General features: G+C 31.7%; 1 protein-coding gene across 1 annotated transcript in view; it reads right to left on the bottom strand.

The window, feature by feature from the left end:
- Positions 1–24,035, bottom strand: part of IntS2 (integrator complex subunit 2) — an 85,302-nt gene that overhangs the window by 27,303 nt on the left and 33,964 nt on the right. The window contains exons 8-11 of the mRNA XM_035373643.2: positions 16,718–16,915; positions 9,610–9,793; positions 2,871–2,993; positions 374–986 (exon numbers count right to left, since the gene is read on the bottom strand). Coding sequence (XP_035229534.2) covers positions 374–986; positions 2,871–2,993; positions 9,610–9,793; positions 16,718–16,915 — 1,118 coding nt within the window. The remainder of the gene's footprint in view (positions 1–373; positions 987–2,870; positions 2,994–9,609; positions 9,794–16,717; positions 16,916–24,035) is intronic.

The raw sequence follows: 24,035 nt of genomic DNA, 5'->3' as shown, positions 1-24,035 counted from the left end.
TTTTTTTTCACAATTAAGGATTTTTCTTTACTGATTTTTATGTTTTTAAAGCAATAGATATTCAGAAAAAAAATATTAAAAATCAAATTAACTAAAATACTGACTAAAAAAAATTTTTTTTTTAATATTCTTGGTTTTAACTGAGTTTCTGTTTCTTGGAAATGGTACTGAAAGTTTTTTTTAATTATAAATATATATATATTTTAAATTCAATTATTACTTAAATATAAAGTTTTCTTTTATTTTCAATCTATAACAGCTGCTGTTCATATATCATTCATACTCAAGCAAATACCTATATCAAGGTGTAATAAAAACTTAATACGCATTTACCATAGTACTGAAAGCATCATTTTATAGCTGAAACAAATACCTTTATCAAGACTTTCTTTATTAAACCCATGTTCTGGCCACCCTAGAAGTTTTACACGGGAATTCTTCAAGGCAAAATCGCTATCTTCATCATCAGTTAGCCATGACTGTACTAAACAGAGATGAGGATAATGAGTTGTAAGTAGACGCAGCAATGGGGCAAAAACAAATTGTTGCTGATCTTTTTGAGCTCTTTGAATTAAATAGAATACCGGAATTTTGGCAATAAACTGAGGTGAATACCGTTTAACTTTTCTTTCACTTGCCAAAATAGTTTTCATATTTGATAAACGTGTGTCTTCATAAAGTAAGAGATAATATAACAGCAATAGCTGTGATGTCAAAGATGATGGCTTTTCATCAGTTTCCATTGGCACATTATCTTTTGAAGGTAAGGTAACAATCTTATCTTGTTCTTGGGGCATAAAAACAGACTTAGAAAACACCGCAAGAATTTCTTCTTCTGTTATAGGCTCATTTGTGGTGTCTATAGAGCCTTTTGAACTCGGAGTTAAAACAGAATTTACATACACTTCAATTAATGCAGGCAAGACAGGATGTAAAGGTGGTACAGTATGACATATTTGTTTGTAAATCCAGTCTTTTATGGGTACCTAAAGAAAAAAGAACAATAATTATATATCAAATGTCAGTAAAAGAAATATAATAATCAAGTATAAAGCTAAAATCAGAAATGATAGGAAATTAAATGGTTTTTATTTTTTAAATAATGTGAAGAATACAAGATTATAACAACTGCAAGACTATAAATAATCACAAAGTTGAATGTGCAAATAGAAACTGCTCATTTGCAGATACTTTTAAATAGACATATTTGCCTGCAGAGAGGAGGACATGGACAATATATTATACCTAAAGAAGAAAATATGTTGGTTTATTAGAGATTACTGCAGCACTAAAATTTTTTCTTGATAAGCAGATAATGTTAAATCATTCCAAGTATCACGAGTTTCAAAAATTTTCCAGCAGCTATGAAAACTCCTACATTGATGCACTCTCTAACACAAATCCATTTTTCATGAAATAATACTTAATTTAACCTTACCTTTAATACTTAATATTAAGTTGCAAGAAATTTAGCATTCCACCAATGTGCCCAAACAGTGCAATGGATAATGCAGAGTTTGACTATCTAAAAGTTTTAAATTTGAATTTACCATAGAGCATTAAGTGTTGCACACTTTTTTTTATATTCATAATACTATTTATATTTGGGATGTAAACTGATGAAGATATTCAAATTATCAGGATATCTGGATTTGTTATGGATATCTTCCATGTAAAAATTTTTACTGCTTGGAGTAGTAAAAAAGGTTTTATAATTTTTGGTTAATTCTTTGCTCTTCCAACATGTTTATTCAAAACGTTTATACAAAATGTTAACATAAAAATAAATAATATAAAAATAAATATAAATTTTTACTGCTTGGAGTAGTAAAAAAGGTTTTATAATTTTTGGTTAATTCTTTGCTCTTCCAACATGTTTATTCAAAAAGTTTATACAAAATGTTAACATAAAAATACTAACTCAGTATTTGAAAACAGTGGAAAATAATAAAATGCTTAATTTAAATTATTCTTTGTTTTGAGGCTGAGGATTGCAATGATTTGTAAAGCAATTTAAAATGAAATCTTATGTTTTAAGACTTTTATTTTAAAAATACAGGTAAGAAGTTATATTTATGTATTTAAAATTGTGAATTTTAAGACTGCAATAATACAATCAATAAAATTATTATCATGATCTGATTTTTAGATTTGCATTCTGTGAATTGTTTTAATGTTATTTTTAAGAAATTAGGAGATGAATGAGCTTTAAGGCATAAGCTCCTACTTCAATTATTTTTCCACTATTAGCAATGACATCAACATTTTAGTTAACATCATACAAAGAGGCGAACAGAAAAGAAAGACCACCTATGCTTAATTTCTATCCTCACACCAAGTCTCAGAGTGTATATACAACTTTAAAGTTTGATTTATTCCCTACTTTTTAATTCTCCTATTCTTATTCCTACGCAGTTCAAACTCTAGTCAGTTTCACATGTCTGCTTCTTCAATCAATTAGAGAATGGGGGATGAGGCTTAATAGTGAATAAATTAAAACTGTGGTAAAAAATTTCTTACCACACTAAAACTTGCAAACTGTTATTTATTCTGTTCCTTTTGATAGAAGTGGATACGAAAAATTGAGGTATTCTTCTCATTAGTGCTGTGGTTAGCATATTACTGAACCTGATATATTGTGTTTGAGGAGTCTGTATAGGCCCACAATATATTTTCCTACAATAATTTGCTTTGAAATATTTTTAAATAAATTCTTTATAGTTTAGTTTAACATAACGATCACAGAAACATTAGTCATATGTCATTACTTCATATTCACAATTATTTGTGAACTTTTAAGTATCATATACAGTATCTCTCAACAATTCAATTATTTTTATGTAGACTACAAGCGGTAAAAAATATTATACCTTATATTTAGTAAAAGCTCGACTTTTAAGTAACTGATGAATGCAATGGACAGGAAGAAATCCTGTAACATTTCTACTCAGATTTTTTGTTACAGGGACTCTTACAGCATGTGCAGTTACAATCTGCAAAAAAATAAAATAATTATTATCAGATTATTAAAAGCAGTTTCTAGAATATAAACATCTATGTTATTTGTCCACACAAAAGTAACTAATATATAGCTTAACTATAATACTAAGCAACAAAATACACCCAGGAACAATGAAAACATTGCACCAAGAAGGAAGGTACAATCAAGAAACTTTGCGGAATAAGTACAGCAAGATCCAATATGCACACGATCCAAGTTTGGTGCCAATGTACATGACCACATACTCCGTACTGGAACTGCAATCAGGAAATAGGCCCTATATAAACTGGCACATAGATGAAGATTCATAAGCAGGATGATCACACTTCAACTCTAGGAGGACTTTACTAAGTGAAGAATATCAAGTAAACATGAGAGAAGACATTTCTCACAGTGAGTTTGAGAGGGGCCTGATCATTGGCATGAAAGCTGCAGTTTGGGTCGATGCCCCATGTTGTTCGCTAGGTCAAGCAGTACAGAGATGCAGAGAACCAGGGCTTCGTGGGTAGAATGAATAACCACGAAGATGACGAGGTGAGAGGATCGAAGGATTCTGTTGCAAGCATTCGATCCCCCAGTGACTTGTTCCATGATACAATTAGATATGGGTGTGCCAGTTATTCCACAAACCATTTTTAGATGTCTCGTAGAAGAGAATTTGCAATCTAAGTTGCTTTTTCATGTACTGTTTTTAACACTGAAACATTAATGACTCCGTCTACAGTGGTACCAAGTCAGAGTGAAGTGGAATGCCACAAATTGGCAAAATATGGTGTTTAGTGATGAATTCTGGTTAATTTTAGGAACAGATGATAGCCACATACGGGTGTGAAGTCACCCTGGTTAATGGTACAATTCCACCCACTCTGTTGCGCAATACACTGTCTGCACAGCAAGCACAATGGTCTGGGGGGTTCATAATCTATGATAGCTGGTCCCCTGTAAGTGTGGAACCTTAACGGGCCAGCATTAAGCTGATGACATTCTTTGATCCAAAGGATGGTGGAAAGTTGTTTTAAAAATGTTTTATATTAATGTTATTTCTTATATGCATAATATTAATTTATTAGCATAATTTTTTTTATTAGTCTTTGAGTTAAAAAAAATAGTATACAAACTGATTTTGAAATCACTAAAATGTGAGTATGTCGCTAAATTTAGTGCCACATAATAAAAAAAGGTCATAACTATGGCCTCGTATCTAAAACTCAAGTATCCACCATTTATAAACCCATCTTGCATACCATGCTATACCTGTCCAGTCTGGGCATACTCCTGCAAATCTAGCAGAAAAGGATTCCAAAGGGTGCAGAACTGTGTTCTGTATCAGATTTCTAATGCATCTTGGTACATATGCAACAACAAAATTCATGAGGAACTAAAAGTTGTTCTGCTTATTATTACCATTTAGCCGAAAATTTTTGTGCTAAGATCAGAACCCTATACAATACTGAAATTAATATGCAACTATGATTACAGGAGTAAAGCTAATAACAAAAAGCCTATGGCAATTTTGAACACTAGTGCAATTCTGGAGGACTGATGTATTTTTTTATGCACTGTCCTGCAAATTTATCTCATTTTACTGTAATGTATAATCTGTAAATATTATGTATTTTCTATGGCATTGAGCAATACCTTGTGTATTTACGTATTTGTCACCAAATACTTTAAAATATCATATATATATATATATATATTTTAAAGATATACATATACGCAAAATAAAAAATATATAACTTAAAAATACATACAATAAAAAAAATATATAAATCAAAATTATAATTTAAACTAATGGTAAAGTCTTTAATTCTTTCTCTCTTTTTTAAAACTTGTAATAACTTCTCGGGATTGCGTCATTTCTAAATCATTCCTTTTTGCATGCCTGCACGGTGCTGATGATGTAATTATTGGGAACTGAAATTTTCTACTCAGAACCAAAGCCTTTCTCTTCGTGTGCTTCCATATCAGATAACCACGCACTTCAGCTTTGCTCTCTGCTCTGCTAGGATGTAATTTTGCGGGTCTTGCTTCCTTTTGCAAAAGTATCAAAAATGTAAATGTTCTTGAATAGGCATAATTAGAGTGCCAAGTGAGCTGTGGCCACATATTTTAACTTGAAATAAAAATGAAAACAAAACTGCCTTGACTGCCAATTTTTTTAGATATTACGAAGTCAACTTATTATATACTACCCAATCAGAATTCTTCCTCTTCAATATGGATCTATGTATGCATCAACAATGCTCCGTCTTTTCCTTGCTATTATTATAGTACATATATCTATCTATCTTAAAAGATACAATTTATAAGAAAAGGAGAGGTAAAAATTAGCTAGAGCTGTAAAGAACATAATATATTGTATTATATTTTTTATTTAAATTTTATTTCTTATATATATATGTAATAAAAATAAAGAATATGTTAAAGATTAAAATAGCAATGTAAATTTCACTTCTGTATTCTAAAAATAGTAACCCCTCTCTGCACTGCATCATTTCGAGACTAATCTATGTCGTATGACTCTTACGTAATTCTGGTGATGTAAACTGAACTAAAACTCAAGCAGCCAATAATAATTTTACAGCAATATTAACTATCCAATCAAAATGCTTTGAGAACCAAAACTAACTCAGTTTGACTTAAGATTTCACCCTGAACGTTATGCACTTGCTTTCAATGCTTTGGCATGGCTGCATTGCTGTCTGTCTGCTCCTCCTGTCTTACTGCAAAATTATCTAAAATGTAAGCATTTCGGAATAGGCATGCCAACTTGTGTGTAGTCGCAACATGTTGCTGGGAATAAAGCTGAAGATTTAATCTGCCTTCGCCTCCAATTTCCTAGTCATTATGGATCAACACTTTTATGCAATCAAAATTCCTGCTCCTGAATATATTACATATGTATATACATTTTAAAAATGCATACATTTACTGTTATTGACAGAAATCTATTTAGAAACTCTGAATTTTATTCGATTTGAGTTAGGGCCCCGCGTCCGAGCACCCTGGTGCTTAGTGTTATTCAATGACAGAATTCAAGAGTTAACCCATCAAACACTTATTTGTCAATGAATCGCCAAAAAATATTCCTCCGAAATGTTCATTCACATTCAAAATGGCATACATTTATTGAACTAGTTATTGACAGAAATCTATTTAGAAACTCTGAATTTTATTCGATTTGAGTTAGGGCCCCGCGTCCGAGCACCCTGGTGCTTAGTGTTATTCAATGACAGAATTCAAGAGTTAACCCATCAAACATTTATTTGTCAATGAATCGCCAAAAAATATTCCTCCAAAATGTTCATTCACATTCAAAATGGCAGTCGTAAAATAGCAGACAGAAATATGTGATGAGTAAAATTAAGAACCTTTTGCCAGTTTTGGCCCAAACTAAGAAATTTAAAGGACAAAAAAAAAAAAAAAAAAAAAAAAAAAAACTAAGGACCTTTAAGAACCATACGAATCCTGATATATATATATATATATATATAAAGAGATATATATAATGGTATATATAAAGAGATATCATCAGTTGGAAAATAGCTACTTTTCTGTTAAAGCCATAACAAATGCTTTTGGAGGGGGGCTGTATTTCCTTGACATAAGGTATTGCCAGTTTGGTTTAGCTTCTTTCTTGGTGATAATTGCCTTTAGAATCATCGTGCAATCATTGACTATTTTGTTTCTTCAAGAAAGAGATGTTCTTCACAAAGAAAGATTATGTTCGAATAATCATTTCATGAAATCAAAATGCAGCCTTTGCTCCTACAGAGAAGAAAAAGGTATTTCAAACACAAATATATTTATAAGATCATGTATTCCCCTTATTACTGCTGGTTGATTCATTTATTTATGATGTCAATTGTTAATGTCTATTGAGATTTTCAACCCAAAGCTTACTTCAAATGAATAATATCACAATGGCTGACTGGAATAATTAAATTAGAGATAGTATGTGTTGATTTCTTGTTAACTTGTTCTAACATTAAACTCAATGGACGTTGTAGAAATTGATGAAAACCTACTTATAAAAAGAGAACTATAATGTAGGCTGTTTTTCTCTGACAATGAGTTTTTAAAGGATTGTTTAAGTTAGAGAATGTTCCTTGATGCAGTTCCCTATTACTCTATATGTCTAGTATTGAACCAGAGGGAAAAAAAAATAAGTCCAAATGTGGCAGCAAGGCGTTGAAAATGTGTGGCATGACTTTAATTAAAGAGTACCAAAAATATTTCATTATCTGCTCCTTAAAAAATACCAAAGAATTATTAACTTTTATTAATAAATTGTTTTGTTTTAATTTACATTTTGTTTCAGAATTATTTCCAGTTTTATGCTTCATTGTGTTTGATTTTTTGCTTTCCCCATGTCAGGTAGCTTGCCACTTTTAGATTTATATTCCATATACTTTTATTCTTATCATCTTATTTTTTTTATTCTTATCATCTCTCCTGCTTTCTATTTCTCTCTCTCTCTCTCTCACTATATATATATATATATATACAGACATACATACATACATATATATGTATTTTCTTTTCAGTTTTATTCAAGCAACTTTTCATTCAATACTTTCATCTTTAAACTTTTGAACTTGACAGCATATATATATTTAACTCTCTGAGCGGTGTGGAATTTAAGACCTGTATCCTGTATTTAGCCTTTATTAGCTAAATTTGCATAATTACTTATTTTAGTCTCTAGTTTCATAAACTTCCATTTATTAAGATGACATTTACATTATTAATGAAAGTAAGAAAATAAAATATCTTAAATTATGAGCTAATATATATATATATATGTAATGATATTTTTAAATCAATTGATTAAATTGAATTCTAATAATAGTGCTTAATAATGTGTTGGTGATTCTCTACTTAAATTGCATCCCTGTTCCTAAATTTTGGCGAAATCCTTTCTTTAGTATAAAATATATTAACCTGTTGGCGCCCGCCAAATCGCCAAACTCATAAATCTGTCATATTACACAAAGTCCTTAAGAACACTCCTGATGAGAAGATAGCGTCACCTCGTGATTTCAATTAATATCGCTGATTCGATGAGCCTCGTGACGCACACATATGTATAAGTAGGGCTTCTGCTCAAGGTAGGAGAACGCTTGTGAGATGGATGCTAAAATAAACCTACCACTTTATATTCCAAAATTTGTCTCATTCCTGTTGCCCCGGCTGCACAAAACAAATAATGTACGAGAAATTACATTTCAGAAAGCCGGTAGGATACCACCTTCAAAGGGATTATCTAAAAAAGGAAGATACCCCAAGGATTATACGGATGAAATGTTACGCACTTTAAGAGGAATTTGCCGCTGTGCGACTTCTATGTTTCTACATTTTTCTCTAAGCGTTCTTGCTTCAAGAGAATCATCCTTCTGTTACCTGTATTCTGGTATTCTGCAGATTATTTTATGTCCAGAGAAGCACCCTTCTGCCCCCTGTGATGCGTGATCTGTGTTTCCATCGAAAGTTCGTCGTTCATCAAATGTGCTCTTACCGTTGACCTACTTTTGAGGATGGAAATCTTTCCCTACGTCTACGCCGTTCTGTGTTGCTCTCGAGAGATTTGTGCTTGTGTGGTGATTGATCGTGTTTTGCGAAAATCTAATCAAGAGTGCACAAAAATGTGTATTTTCGTGTCGATTTCATCACTTGTATTCTCGTCACAATAAGTCAAACAGAAGCAATTAGTAAAAAGATTGGCGATGCAAATGATATTATTACTATTGAATTATAATTACTGATTTAATAATAGTGTTTTTATTTTAAAAATTTTAAAAAGTATTATTTTGGTATAAATGTATTCATTATATTCAAATATTTGATGTCATATTTTATGTAAACGTTTTGTGTGCCTTGAGGTAAATCCAATCAGTTTTCCTACTAACTTAATTTCCTAATAACTAAATTTTCTGCTCTCACTATCTGGACTGTCTTGGGTCGACGGCCGCGACTGCAAGCCTTTTCAGATTGGGGGGGGGGATAATCTGTAATGATATTTTTAAATCAATTGATTAAATTGAATTCTAATAATATTGCTTAATAATGTGTTGGCGATTCTCTACCTAAATTGCATCCCTGTTCCTAAATTTTGGCGAAATCCTTTCTTTAGTATAAAATATATTAACCTGTTGGCGCCCGCCAAATCGCCAAACTCATAAATCTGTCATATTACATAAAGTCCTTAAGAACACTCCTGATGAGAAGATAGCGTCACCTCGTAATTTCAATTAATATCGCTGATTGGAGGAGCCTCGTGACGCACACATATGTATAAGTAGGGCTTCTGCTTAAGATAGGAGGAGAACGCTTGTGAGATGGATGCTAAAATAAACCTACCACTTTATATTCCAAAATTTGTCTCATTCCTGTTGCCCCGGCTGCACAAAACAAATAATGTATGAGAAATTACATTTTATATATATATATATTGAATGATTATACCAAGTGACAAAAAGCTCATGACTGGATAAAGCCGATAATGCCGCTCAGAGGGTTAAATAAATATACATAAGAAATAATATAATATAAAAATCATACTAAATTTCAAATTTAATCTACATTAATATTAAAAAAATGAGTACCTGATCAGTAAATATTTCTTGCGTAAATATAGTTTTCATTCTGGCTAAATTATTGGATCGTATTGGAATTTTCATACCCAGAGTAGAAAATACCAAATCAGTGATTGAACTCATTTGGTTGCTATGGAAATGGATAGCAATTAACAGCAGCATTTCACCAAAAGATGCGTTAACTCCACTTGTGCTAAACATCCAGAATAATGACATTATACATAACGAGTTGGACTTAACATGATAAAGTAACAATTACACATAAATGCTGAAAAAAAGTTAACTTTTATTGTCAGGCTCTAAGAAACATAATAATTTTTTAAATAATGTTAAAACAATATAAAAAACTGTAAAGTATGTCTCGTGTTAAAAAAAAATTAAGTACATATAAAATATGGCTGAAAAACCTACATTGTAAACTGAGAAATAATATACACAAAATGTTTTATAATTTATACAGTCAAAAGTCGTTAATTCGGACACCCATAATCCGGAATGATCTATAATCCGGACCTCAAAGCTAAAATCTTTCTGCGCATGCGCAAGACATTTACGACTGCGCATATGTGTCTGCGCAAGCGCAGAATACGTTTTCACGTGCGCGTTTAATGTATAACGGACGGTATAAGCTCTAATTATCTACTTCAGTTAATGTTGATGATTACGTTGTTCCTTAATCTTCGAAATCGATCCGGCTTATTATTTTTTGCAGATTGTAACAGCAATTTTATAAAAGTAAGCTTGAACTTTTGATTATGTCAAATAGAATTTCTGATGCTGGAGCTCCCAAAGGATCTAGAAAATGAAAGTATGTTTCGATGTCCATCAAACAAAAAACAAATTGCTACAAAAAATGGATAAAGCCATATAACCGCTTTGTTTATCTAACCGTTCCGAAATCTGTTTATCAATTTCACGCTGTTCTGCGCAGGGGGGGGGGCAGGACGTCGCGATGCACAATGAACTGGAAGTTGATTTGTCACCACTATTGTTATCTTCAAGGCAGATGTTTTTATTTTATTCGGCTTATAATTCCTCATTAAATGTAGTATTTAATCTCGATGTACTCCGTCTTTGATATGATTTAAATCAAATTCCTCATCATTATAAATATCACGAATACAAATCAAATAGTTTTCTGGTTGCAATTTTCTAATTTCGGCTATGCGTAAGATATGCTTCACGCATGCGCGCGTTGAAAGAAACGTTTAATAAAGTAAACAAATAAATATTAAGCTTCTTTTTTTTTTGTAAATTTTGATACCCTTTAGATCATAATTGCTTATTATTTTATAAATTATGGTTTCATATTTTTAATTTTATAATTTCTGCATGCCATCTTATCAGATTTAAACTGATGATCTATAATCCGGAAAAATCGATAATCCGGAATTGCCGAAGTCCCAACGAGTCCGGATTAAAGACTTTTGACTGTATATCACTGTCTAATATATTTTTCTTAAGAATTTTATTTAAATTTTTTTCCCATAAAATCAATGTATTTAAGTACACTGTCCAAATGAGAATTAAGGAAAAAAGATTTTAAAGGGAATGTCGTGGCAGTGTTTTATGTAAAAAAAAAAGTATAAAAAACTTGCCAACTTCTACTAAGATGGTTACTACATTAAGTACTAACCACTAACATATCAGTACTGGCTTTTAGATCATTAAAGAAAATAAGAATCAAAATATTTTAAATGATAAAATGTCATATATCAAGTGAAAATAAATTTCATGACTGCTTGGTCATGATGCATCAGACACTGAAGAATGGAGGGGGGGATAAATAAACCAAACTCTAAGCCTGAAATTATGCCATTCAAAAGAGTACACAAAATTTGAACTCCCTTCAAACTTATAATAAATCTTAAATTAGTAATCATAAAATATTTTTAATAGCAGTATATTCTTTACAATCTGTTCACGAAGAACTACACTTAAATACCATTTATTAGTTAGATTTATATAATTACTAATTTTACTTTTTGTTTTTATAAACTTCTGTTCATTAAGATGGCATTTAGGTACTTAAGTATTAGAACAATCACCTTTGCAAAGTTTGGCAATTTTTTATAAACATATAAAACAAAAACAATAACAGATCTATAATTGAAAAAAAAATATTACACATGTAGTTTACATTTTTATTACACATTTATCCTGAAAATAAATCTATCAATCTACTTACACGCAGAAATTTTTTTTTTCCCTTGCTCTAGTGAAAATTTTGTAACTATTGCATAAGCAACTGTTTTGCATAAAACATTATTCCTAAAGAAATTTTATTACTGTGTTGCATGTGTAAAATGCACAAGCTCATACTTTAAAACTGACTGCAAAATATAAGATGATTTGTCTATAAAATTCACTGGAGTTTAGAATAAAAAGAATGCATATGAAGATAAATAGCAAAATCGAATTGCCATGCCCATGCCTATGGCTGTCAGACTTTAGCAGGTATAAAATTTTGCCACCTTCCACTAAGATTGGTTAATACATAAGTACTAACCACTAACATATCAGTACTGGCTTTTAGATCATTAAAGAAAATAAGAATAAAAATATTTTACATAATAAAACATCATATATCAAGTGAAAATAAATTTCATGACTGGATTAAAACAATCATGCTGCTCAGAAGGCTATGAATAATTGCTATGCATTCTACAAAACATAATTATCTTCTTTACTAAAATAATAAGAATTACATACATACAAAATCTATTACTGATTTTTGAAATTCTGAAATGCATTAATCTTTCAAAAAAATAATGATTATTTTCTCAATTAAACTTAATAGTTTTCATTCTTTTATACATTATATCTCCCATAGAAGTACATTCTATTAATTTTATTTTACTTCAAACAATGCTGATATGTTCTTTGAGAAATTTCGCTCTATATATACATATTTGAGTAGAGCAAATAAACATGCATTCATTAAAATCTGGAAATAGCTGGGAATTAATTCAGTCACTTCAAAGGAATTAAATTATTACGCCTATGTTTACCAAACTATGCGCATCTTCATAAGGGTGCTGCGAAATATTGTAAAAGCTTCATAAGTAAAGACATTTGGCCTAACTAACTAAGAAACAAAATAAGAAGCTAAAAATATATATACTTTCTTGCATGATTTGGTTTTACTTGACCTGCATAAAAGTAGACTCACAGGCACAGAATATTCTTGTGAACACAAGACAGCAATGCTGTGCCTTCTTGATCTTGCCATACCTCATGACAATCTAACCTGAGAACACGTACTATGCTACATGGCTAGAACAATCTTTAGACGGCTTTTCACAGATCTTTCCATAAAAAGGAGCCGGGAACTTTTCTTTGGATTAAAGTAAGTTCATCATGTCGTTTGATTTGGTTTTGCACGCACCATTTTTTTCAGGTTGGATTTCATACGATTTATGTTTGTCATAGAAATAGCAGTCACATCAGCAGCAAAAATAACAATTTAGCTACTGGATTTATTAGGAAAATACTCACATAATTTGACAAAAACATTCATGATGACAATCTTAAAGGAACTGCATAGTAGTTTACCAAACTTATGAGGTTCTCAAAAAAAAAAAAAACAAAGTACATATCAAAGATGAAGCAGACGCCACAATTGCTTTCTTCTCCTTTCAGTCAATGAAAGAATGAATGCCAGAGTGGGGTGAGGTCAAAGTTGCTGGAATTTCTAGTTTCACCAATAAATGCCAAAAAAGAGATGACTTCTTATTGATCATCAAACGACTGACAAGATATTAGAAAATTTTTAAATGAAAGGCTGGATGCAAAATAATTTATCGTTTAACACTTTTTTTCATTCTGTTTGCTAAAAAATATACAAATATCATAGCCTAATTTTTACAATGTGACATTTGGAACTGGTAAAACTATATTCTATGCTGGATGCATACATTTTATTTTATATCCAGTTCTACTAATCAAAGTTGAGGAATCTTAGGCTGACTGGTAGTATAGACATGTCGAGGTGTGTAGACCTTTCGAGACTGATTGGGACTGTTCAGGAAGATCTTGCGGAAAGCATATAAGCAATCATTGCCTGCTCAATTCAGTCAGTCAATTTCTAATCTATGTCTAGTGAAATTAAATTCAATGATCCATATAAATAAATAGTGATATAAATTGGTTCATACAGTACAGTTAGTGTTATATTACTCCTTGTATATTACCTTTGATAAATAGTTCTGTGACTTTTTGCTCTTGCAATTTTGATGATGTACCAATTTTTGAACAGTAATAAATGTAATAATGCAGATAAAGAAAGTATGTTTTCAACCAGTGGCATTACTGTGAAGAAAGGAAATATCGTAAATATCATGATGTTTGTTTAGGGTTTGGTTTTACATCAACAAAAATGAATGATGAAGAGAGACTATAATGTGTACTGTGTATGAAAATTTTCGAAGTAGAATGTGTGCTTCCAAGTTAATTGCAGCGCCATTTAAAAGCTAATCATCATAGCAAAGTTTGCAAACCTTTGATTTTTTCTCTCAGGATGATAAAAAAAGTGAAATGCACACACAAAAAAAATTAAGACTGCATCAACATCAAACAACACTCTGCTAGCATCTTTCAAGGTAAAGAAGCCTTATACCATCACATTACTCTAGCAGCTGCTGTAGATATGGTGAATAACATGGTTAGTGATTCTGATGGGAAGCTGGTTTTAAAAATGCCTTTGTCCAATAACACATTTTTTTAGAGAATACAACACATGGCTGAGGATACCAACAATCAATTAATTAAAAAAATCTGATGTGTACACCACATGACTTCCATGTAGGGAATATTAAATCATACGCATTTTTCTTGCATTTCATTTAAACTTATTGGATTGAATTAAATCTACTTCGTTGACAGCGCATAAACCACAAAAGAATAAATGCACTCTTTAAAATTCACTACCTTTGTTTACCATAGCAACACTTTGGTACTAGGTTCACTTAACAATATTACATTTCACTCATTTTGTAACTCAGAATACAGAAAATTTATATCATCTGAAGAATTACCTAATCGTTGCCACATGTTCTATTCAAATACTATAATAAATCTAAAATAATGTATAAAAGAAATTAAACAAAAAAAAAAAAAAAAAAAAAAAAGGAGAGAGAGAGAAAAACAGTTTTTCACAGACGATTCAGTATTTCTCATTCAATTAATACATCAAGCCGTTTAAGTTGCGTCGTTTTTTGTGCTAATACTTTCTCTTTAATTCTATAAACAGACATAATTTCTTGTTTAGTTACAAAGTTCCACTGTTCAAGTCCTATAATTGCTGTGTCAAGAATACTGACTAACTTGTCAATCAAAATTTTTTTGTTTTCAATAACCTATCTGTCACTTTCTTCACTATTGGAAGCGTTACACTGAAACATGCTTTCACTTTGTAGATCCTTTGGCAGCTCCAGAATTGGAAACTCTTTTTGACATAATCGAAAGTTCAAGCTTAATTTTTATAAAATTGCTCCAACAGTCTGCAAAAAATAATACGGCAGATCCAATTAGAAGATTAAGGAACAGCGCAATCTGCAACATTAACTAAAATGCCTTAGAATCAGTAAAGATAATTTTAGCCTAGCTGATACCATCCGTTATACATTAAACGCGCATGTGTAAACGCATTACGCGCATGCGTAAAGCATTAATTAAAAAAAGTTTGTCGCTTTGAGATCCGGATTATAGATTATTTCGGATAATGGACGTCCGGATTACGGACTTTGTACTGTATATAACTCAAATGTAAACCTTATTACAGTGAAATTCAACATAATTCGTTCAAGTTTAAAAATTCAAAATGGAATTTTTACAAATATCTGCCATGGTTTTTATTTCAAAGAGTTTAATGAGTAGAAAGTTGTTTCTTAAATAATTATGCCAGATTTCCTTTTTATAAAAAATACCTGTCAGAGGATAAATATTGCCTAGTTTTAAAAACAAGGCCATTGAAAAATCATTAAATCAGTTTTAGAAAATATTTTTCATGATAAAATGCTACTTTAACCCTTTCCGAAACACAGATATGGACCCCCTTTCTATGTTAATGAGCTGCGAAGAAACAAAGATACAGCTGCCTCTCAGTGACCCAGACTCGCAGTGAGCCCATTCTGGGAACACTTTGGTTCACCGTTTGATTTTAGGCAAGATTTCGAGGTAAAAATTTAAAACTAATATAGAATAAGGAGATTAGCATACAGCCAAAAAAATAACATAGAAATTTCCTTTCAAACAATTCCTTTTATACCCTAAAAAAATCTGGAAGATTTCTTTGAAAAACGAGGGTCTTAAAAAACTAAACATGGCTTAAAATATTTGGACTGGTTTGTGTTGAGCTGCCATCTACTATAAATAAAGAAGGTTCAGAGTAACTTATAGTAACCTTCAAATCCTTTTTCATTCAATTTTTCTGTGCAGAAGGATTTTTTTTTTTTTTTTTTTTTTTAGAAGGAAAATTTAGTTTTGGGCATACTTAGGAAATTTCTAGAAGAGTACAATTATGAAATCTAAATCTGATACCAAGTCTTACAGACTTATTTATTGTGCAGTAAATAATTTAGCAATTTTAAGCTTTTAACAGACATTCACGAATGATAACGTTTTTTTTTTTTTTTTTTTTCCTTCATGTGTGTGTGTGTGTGTGTGTGTGTCTTCTCATACTGATTGAAAAGCATAAAAATTTGTTGATGCATGAACAAAAATTTCAAAAAAATAAGTATTCAAACCATAAAAAGTTACTTACATAACGTTTTCCTGAAGATACATATTTTTTTGTTAAATAAAGGTAAACCATATAAAAAAGTCATTACAAGCAATCAGATGTTCCTATGCCAAGTTTTTGATAATACAAAAGACTTTGTGATTCAGTTTAAAATCTAACAAAACCATGATATTGTTAAAAATTTAGATACCTTAAAAGAAGTCACACCTATATTTTCAGAAGAAAGTCCAGTTCATTTAAACATAAGCCTTGCTTATAATCATACTACTTTTAGCAATTTTAGGTGAACAAATATTAACTGCCCGCACGCTGATAATACACGGTATATACATGATTTTGAAACATTTTATTTTGATATTTTTTTCAATTATTTACCTTCCAAAATGACTTTCTTCTCTGAGAAGCCACTGAATCCAGTCAGTTGCCCTTTTCTCCTGATCACTTGTAGTAAGAAGTGAAGGACAAGCAAGCAACATACACAGTCCAAGGGAAACAAATCTGATACCAGCAGGACTTGGAGGTGGATGAGAAGTAAGCAGTTGGAGTAATAAATTAATTTCCTCTTCATTAAATCTAATGTTTGAATAAAATAAATCAAATTTTATAATTTTATGACATCCAACATTAAGCTTTATTAACATACTGATCTTATACTTTCAATTAATTTATTCTGAATAGCAGCAAATAGTCTATTTTAACAAAACTGTTACTTGACTAAAGATCACCACTCCCTCCTCTGAAAATCAGACATTTTGCATGATCAGGGAATAAAAATTTAATGCTACATTAACAAACTTATGCACTTTTCAAGAATCCATCAGAATTCTATGCAAATTCTGCATAGTAAATTTATCAAGTTACTATGCAAAGCCTGCATAGTAAATTTATGAAATCAAAAAATTAATAACATATTATTTTTATGCTCTTTTACTTCAAGTAATTTCTTTCTTTCAAAAATATGATTCTGACAGAAAAAGAACAGAAATTGAAGAATTTGATTTCCAGCATTTGACAACACACTGTTATTTTAGTACCCCTGCTCTAAATTCTGCACCTAAACGAGCTCCCCCTCCCCCCAAAAAAGTGCTCATTAGAAAAATTGAAAATGATAAATTTTTATGCTTAAAGTACAAACTTCACAAGGAAAGATTCCATATGATAATAAATTATAACAAATATGCCTCACAATCAATGAAACATTGTCATTACTGACAACCAATTACTCCTTGTGATACACACAAAGAATTAATTAGCAAAACATTAATCTTCTGAGTGCAAGAATAACAAAAGTAATACAAGAGATATTCTTATTACTTACAAAGATGCTGATGATAGATTTAAAAAAATAAAATTCAATTCAACGGCAATATTGCAAAATAATTCTAAAATGAGCATATCTTTAGAATTTCCGATACACAGTCTCGCACGCTGGAGATAAAAATGTTTTTTTTTCCATACAGCGTTGCCATTGCTCGCTTTGAAATCGCTGAATTTCTTAATCAAAAACTCATAAATGCTTTACAAAATATGAAATAGATAATAAAATAAATTCCAAATTTGGGTTTCCAGATGCTCATATTCAGAGGAGGATTACGTTATTCAAAATTTAATGGCTCTAGGTACCGTTGTTTTATCACAATGCAAGAAACATTTATGCAGATTCTTCATTATTTAATTTCTTTAAATATAACAAGGGCAACAATATTTGGAGGCAACAATGTGAAAAGTGAATCAACGCAAAATGCCAAAATGAAATTATTAGCCCTTCTGAACCAATGCTCCTTTGAGCTAAAAAAGAGAGATAAGACTGATTTGCTTCCCCTGCAAAAGAAATAGCACAAATGCTAGACTTACTTGTGTTGCAAATGAATATATGAAAGAAGTAAAATGTCAGGATCAAGGACTTAATTAAAGTAATGTGTACCTTTTCTACCAAATTTATAGTAATATGACTTTCATGTAGATTTTGCATAATCCAAAAGCTTTGAAACAAGAAAAACTAATTCTTATTAAATTAATTACAATGAAAATATGTTCATGAAATTCAAGAAAATGATTTTTGAGGTGAAGCAGTAAAGATCCCATTTAATCATGCCTGTTCTTTGAACTGAAAATACTTCTTGTTTTAACCCATAAAAATAAAACAAACAGTAAAACACAATGTTTATTCTCAGCATAAAATATAATCATTACATTCAATATGATAAAATTCCAAACTAAGGGGTTGAAGAATTCCTCACCTTTTTTAATCAATAAAATTCTATCAACATATTTTAGAAATACTTCATACAGATTATTACCTTATATAGATTGCTATGATCTGTTTACAGCAAAACTGCTGTGTAAGATAATACATTTTTTTAATGAAATTTATTTGACAAATATTTTTATTCAGTGATCACATGATTAGATTAAATTTTTAAAATATTAAGGTAATGAAGATTAAGATTACCTAAATATTAAAAATGTTTTGTTTTAACCCGCCGAGTGACATGCCCCAGGAGTTTCCAATCTAAGGAAAATTCAGTCAGCCTTTAATTTAGCTGTTAAGTATTTGGTTTTAGTTTATGAATATAAAAAGTTATTTTATTCAAGTTTTGGCATTTTTCAATATTCTTCTAACTTTTGGTGGTTTAATTTTAGAAAATAACCTAAATTAAACTAAATGTATATGTATTTTTCGAGTTTGGGGAGAGGGGATGAACTAAACTGCTGGCCATTAAAACTGCAACACCATGAAGCAAAGCAAACACAAAAAATATATTTATTGTACATAAACAACATGGAATAAAGACAAAATGATTAAATTTGTAAGCAGTTTGGGAATTTACAGGAGTTCGAAATTCATAGAAACAGCTATCACTCCTTATCTAGATCAGCTAGAACGATCCTTATCTGGTTAGGCATACCATCGAACAGGGTTTGGACAACAGAAACGGGCAACTCATTCCATGTTGCTTCAAGTCCATGCCACACTTCAACTGTATTATTTAAAGAGAGGTAGCAAACCACTCTTTCAGCTACTCATGACCATATGTTTTCAATGGGTGACATATCTGGAGATCGTGCAGGCCAGGGCAGCAATCGAATACCCTCTGTAAAAGGAAGGTCAGAACATGGCATGCAACATGTGGTCTTGAACTATTTTGTTGGAAGATAGGGCACAACCACTCGGCATAAGATGTCAGAAATGTACCAATCTGTGTTCAAATGACCATCAATCCGAACTAGAAATGTGCATGTCGTATACCCAATGGCTGCCCAAACCCCCACCAACAGGTGCAGGGCCCCTATGCCAATATCGAATACAAGCAGGCAACATGTAGTCTCCTCGGAGCCTACAGACACATATACAGCCATCAGAATACTGCCACAGAACTAGGACTCATATGAAAAGAAGACAGTATGCCACTCCTGTATCCAGCTTTGTCGTTCGGCGCATGAGAGTCACCAACTCTCTCTGTGCTGCATGGTCAAGGGAAGCCAAAGTAATGGTCGCCATGTTGATAGTCTACGCTGCTGCAAACGTCAATGCACCATACGAGTGGATACTGGGCATGCTGCAAACAAGCACATTTCCTGACTAATGGTCCATAATGTGGTTGTACGGTTTTTCAGGGTTGACCTCATAACATGTCCGTCCTCTCGGGCGTTAGTCATGTGAGGGAGTTGAGATCCTGCATACGATTCAGTAGGACCCTCAGCAACCCACTAATTTCATATTCGCATAACAATGGTTGAAGCCGAAAAGAGCGATAATCCACACTCTCAATAGGCAACGATCCTGCCTCTATCGATTTCCGACAGTTGCTGGTAAGCCTCTCTTATTACTATTTGAGACGTAACACGATATTCTGAGCAAACTTCAATCTTACAAAGCTCTTTTCGAATGAGAAATCCACTACACAACTTTTCTTTTATGCAGTGCTTAAGATGTTGTTTCTCTCTCCTGCATCATTTAAATGCGCTGAAATACTAATCATTTGCATATCCAAACCTCTTTCTTTCCATGTCATTTTGGCATTCATAAGGTCATTCTTTCCTGGTGTTGCAATTTTAATGGAGCACAGTGTAGCAGTGGTGAAAGGGGTACATGCAGCAAAAAAGGTTGAGAACAATTGCTTTAGCCGGTCAAGAGATATGTTGTCACTAACTATAAATTACACTATAATTTAAAATATACTGCTTTCTTACTTTCTTTAATATTGTAAATATCACCTTGATGAATGAGTGTTTATGAAAACAGAGACTAAAACAAGTAATTATAAAAATTTAGCTAACAGCTGTTTAAATACATCGTTTTGAGGAGCATATCCAAAAAGTCATGCCAGAGATTAAAACAGTAATGAAATGAAAGACAACCATGATTCATACCTTTCCTTTTTTTTCAATTTCATCATGGTTAGTAACATTTGCTCATGTAATAGAAAGCTTTTATTAAATTTTGATCCTTGTTCTGGACTTTCATACTGTACTATATACAACAATACATATATAGCAGCTTTTCTCAACCATAATCTGATTGGTTATTATAGCATTTGCAAGCATTCATTTATAGCATTTACAAGAAACTGAGATAAATACACTAATTAAATGCAATGATAATGTAAAAATTTCTCAGAATGAATATTGTTTTGACAGGAGAAAAGATTGAAAAATGCAGGTGTAGGCATAACAGCATGGGCACATTTACTTGCTTCACAGAAACATTAAAAAAATAAACTGCATAATCAAAATTTAATATCTTTCATCAGCATGTGCTGATGTGTGAACTTGATAGCAGTTTCTATCAAGTTCTTTCAAGCACCAGAAAGGGAAAAGTTAAGAGAACACCAGATGGAAGAGATTGATGATTTTGTTTATTATAGCATTCCCACATCAGATATTTAAATTTGCCATTAGTCTTTACCCGCATCCGTGATTATCCTTAAGTCACACGTGCCCCCTGGGTGGTGCTAAATGGGTAACTGTCACAAAGTCCTGTGGCATACTGGGGTTTAGTGGGATGAGGTTCGGTCTGATGATGAGTAATCTTATGACGACCCAACGGACCGCTCTTCCCTGGGAAAACCGGCGATTGTGGGGAGGATTTGAAATTCCGAGGACCTTTGATCTGGAGAGGAGGAGTCTTGGAGGAAGCAGCCATGTAGAGGATACAGGAGAAAAGCTGAGTTTTGCGTCTCAGGCCGCCAGATAGTACAGGAGCCCGGGGTTCTTCCTAAACCAGGAAAAGATACATATGAGAAACCAAACTCTTTTAGAATGATCACGCTAACATCCTTCCAGCTTAAGCTGTTGGAGCGATTGATTTTCTGGCACCTCCAGTCAGATAATAATCTGAAACATACCTTTGGCTTAGACCAACACGGTTTTAGGCCTGGCTTCTCCACTGAGTCGGCCTTACACCAACTCGTGTGGAGAATACAAAAAACAATTATAGACGGACACTTTGCCATTGGGATTCTACTGGATATTGTAGGAGCCTTTGATAACATCGGTTTCGAGAAAATACATAAGGTCCTTACTGGAAGTCATATTCACCCTATGATAACTAGATGGGTCATCTTCATGATTAAAAACAGGAATATCTGTGTTAGTCTCGCTGACTATGAAGTAAAGAGAGATATTACTAAAGGGTGTCCGCAGGGTGGTATTCTTTCTCCGTTCCTGTGGAACCTGGTATTCGACTCACTCTTAGTACTTCTACGGGAGGAACCTGGCATGTCACAGGCTTATGCAGATGACCTTATTGTGTTATTACAGGGTTTCGATATCGGAACCCTACATAATCAAGCTCAACAGATCTTAAACATAGACTTCAACCTTCAGCAAACCTTGTCAGTAGTCAACGCGCGAACGACATTTTTACAACTTTGAAAATGTGCGCGTAGTGTATGTTGTAATTAACCATTCATTAATTTTAAATTAATAATTAATTGTAATCAATTTTATTACATTTAAAATCCACATACATATAAAACTGAATAATTAAAAATATACCTTGTAAATTATATGCACATTTAATTAGAAATTTTCTTTTAACTCCTCAAGCATTCACTAATAAAAAGTACTTCAAATCACTACTAATCATAGAAAAAATCAGAAGCTATAAATCATATCTTTATTCTGGATATGATTTCTACAGGGAAATAAAATTTAAATAACCAAGAATGATACATATAAGTATTAAACAAAATACGCATAATTTATGAATGCAAAGATTTATATGTAGCATGCTTAGCAAGCTTAAGTTCTGATTTTGAGAATGTTTTTTTATAACACATTTCTTCATTTGCCTGCATATTTATTTTTTCAATCAAAACTGCTTCAAGAGTTTTAAGACCTAAATTTGGTCGAAATTCCGTCTGATTTTTTTTAACAATAGAAAAAATTCTTTCGCAAGCTGCATTTGAATGAGGTATTATTAAGACAGCAAGCGTTACAGAAGGCAATACTTTGTATTTAATACACCCATTCATATTTTTTAATTTGGCAATTTCTCCCCATGCTATATCAATACGCAAATCTACAATTTCTTTCAAATCATCTACTTGATACATGGAAAATTCAATTTCTACTTGATTAAGACATTTTTCATCAATAATGGATGGAAAAGTATTCATCAAGTAAAGAACAGATGAAAATGAGACTTCAGTTCTCAAGTTGATGTCAGCAACTTCAGCATGTTTTAGAAATGGATCACTCAGTGGAAATTTATCAATTATATATGAACATGCATGAACATGCAGTTACAAAAAAAGCTCGCACAGGATTGAAAAATGATTTCACTTCACTTTCATTCAACTTGGCATTTTTTAAATATAGTCTTGTTTCCGCACCAATCACTAAATTTTCATTTTCTTTTTGTTTACTATACTTCTGAAATGGAATAGACGTTAGAGTAACATCTTCATTTTCTTTAGAAATTACTGATGGTTTTACGAATCTAACAAATAAATTCATTAAAAGTTCAAAAAGTTCTCTTCTCAATTTATGTATATAAGGAGCTTGTTGTTGCAAATTAATATTTACTGTTATAAACAAAGGCAAAGTATTTTTCAAAAATAACAAGTACAATTTGGTGGTCGGTGACTGTAAAATTTTTTTAATGTTTTGCAATCTCTTTCCTTCATTCTCACTGTTATCTGGTTTATCTCCAAAAAAATTTATCACAGCATCCCACTGTTCCAAAATCCTTGTTATAGATTCTAAAAGAGACAACCATCTCGTACTGCAATATTTCAAAATTTTATGAGATTTTGCATTCTGTCCCAAAATTTGTTGAGCAACTTTGAAGCTATGCTTCCGTTCGAATAATGGATGGAAAAGTATTCATCAAGTAAAGAACAGATGAAAATGAGACTTCAGTTCTCAAGTTGCTCAACAACAAAATTTGTTGAGCAACTTTGAAGCTATGCTTCCGTTTCGAACTTTTCTCCAAGTAAAAATATATATCTATTATCAACATTTCAATTTCTGAGCCAATTAATTTTTCAGTAGCTTTTTTTGCAGCTATATGCAAGAGGTGGCACGGACAACCTTGGGTGATTATACTTGGTTGATGCATTTTGATAAATGATGCTACACCTTTAAACTTTCCAATCATATTACTAGCATTATCTGAAGAAAATGATAAGCAATTTTTCCATTCTAAACCTTTGTTTTTAAAGTTTTCATTTATACAATTAAAAAT

Source organism: Stegodyphus dumicola, chromosome 5 (assembly GCF_044657685.1).
Source record: "Stegodyphus dumicola isolate Sdum_Otavi_A_Nest chromosome 5, ASM4465768v1".
Taxonomy (NCBI): domain Eukaryota; kingdom Metazoa; phylum Arthropoda; class Arachnida; order Araneae; family Eresidae; genus Stegodyphus; species Stegodyphus dumicola.
Note: the sequence above shows the minus strand (reverse complement) of the source record. Positions and strands in the feature narration are given on the sequence as shown.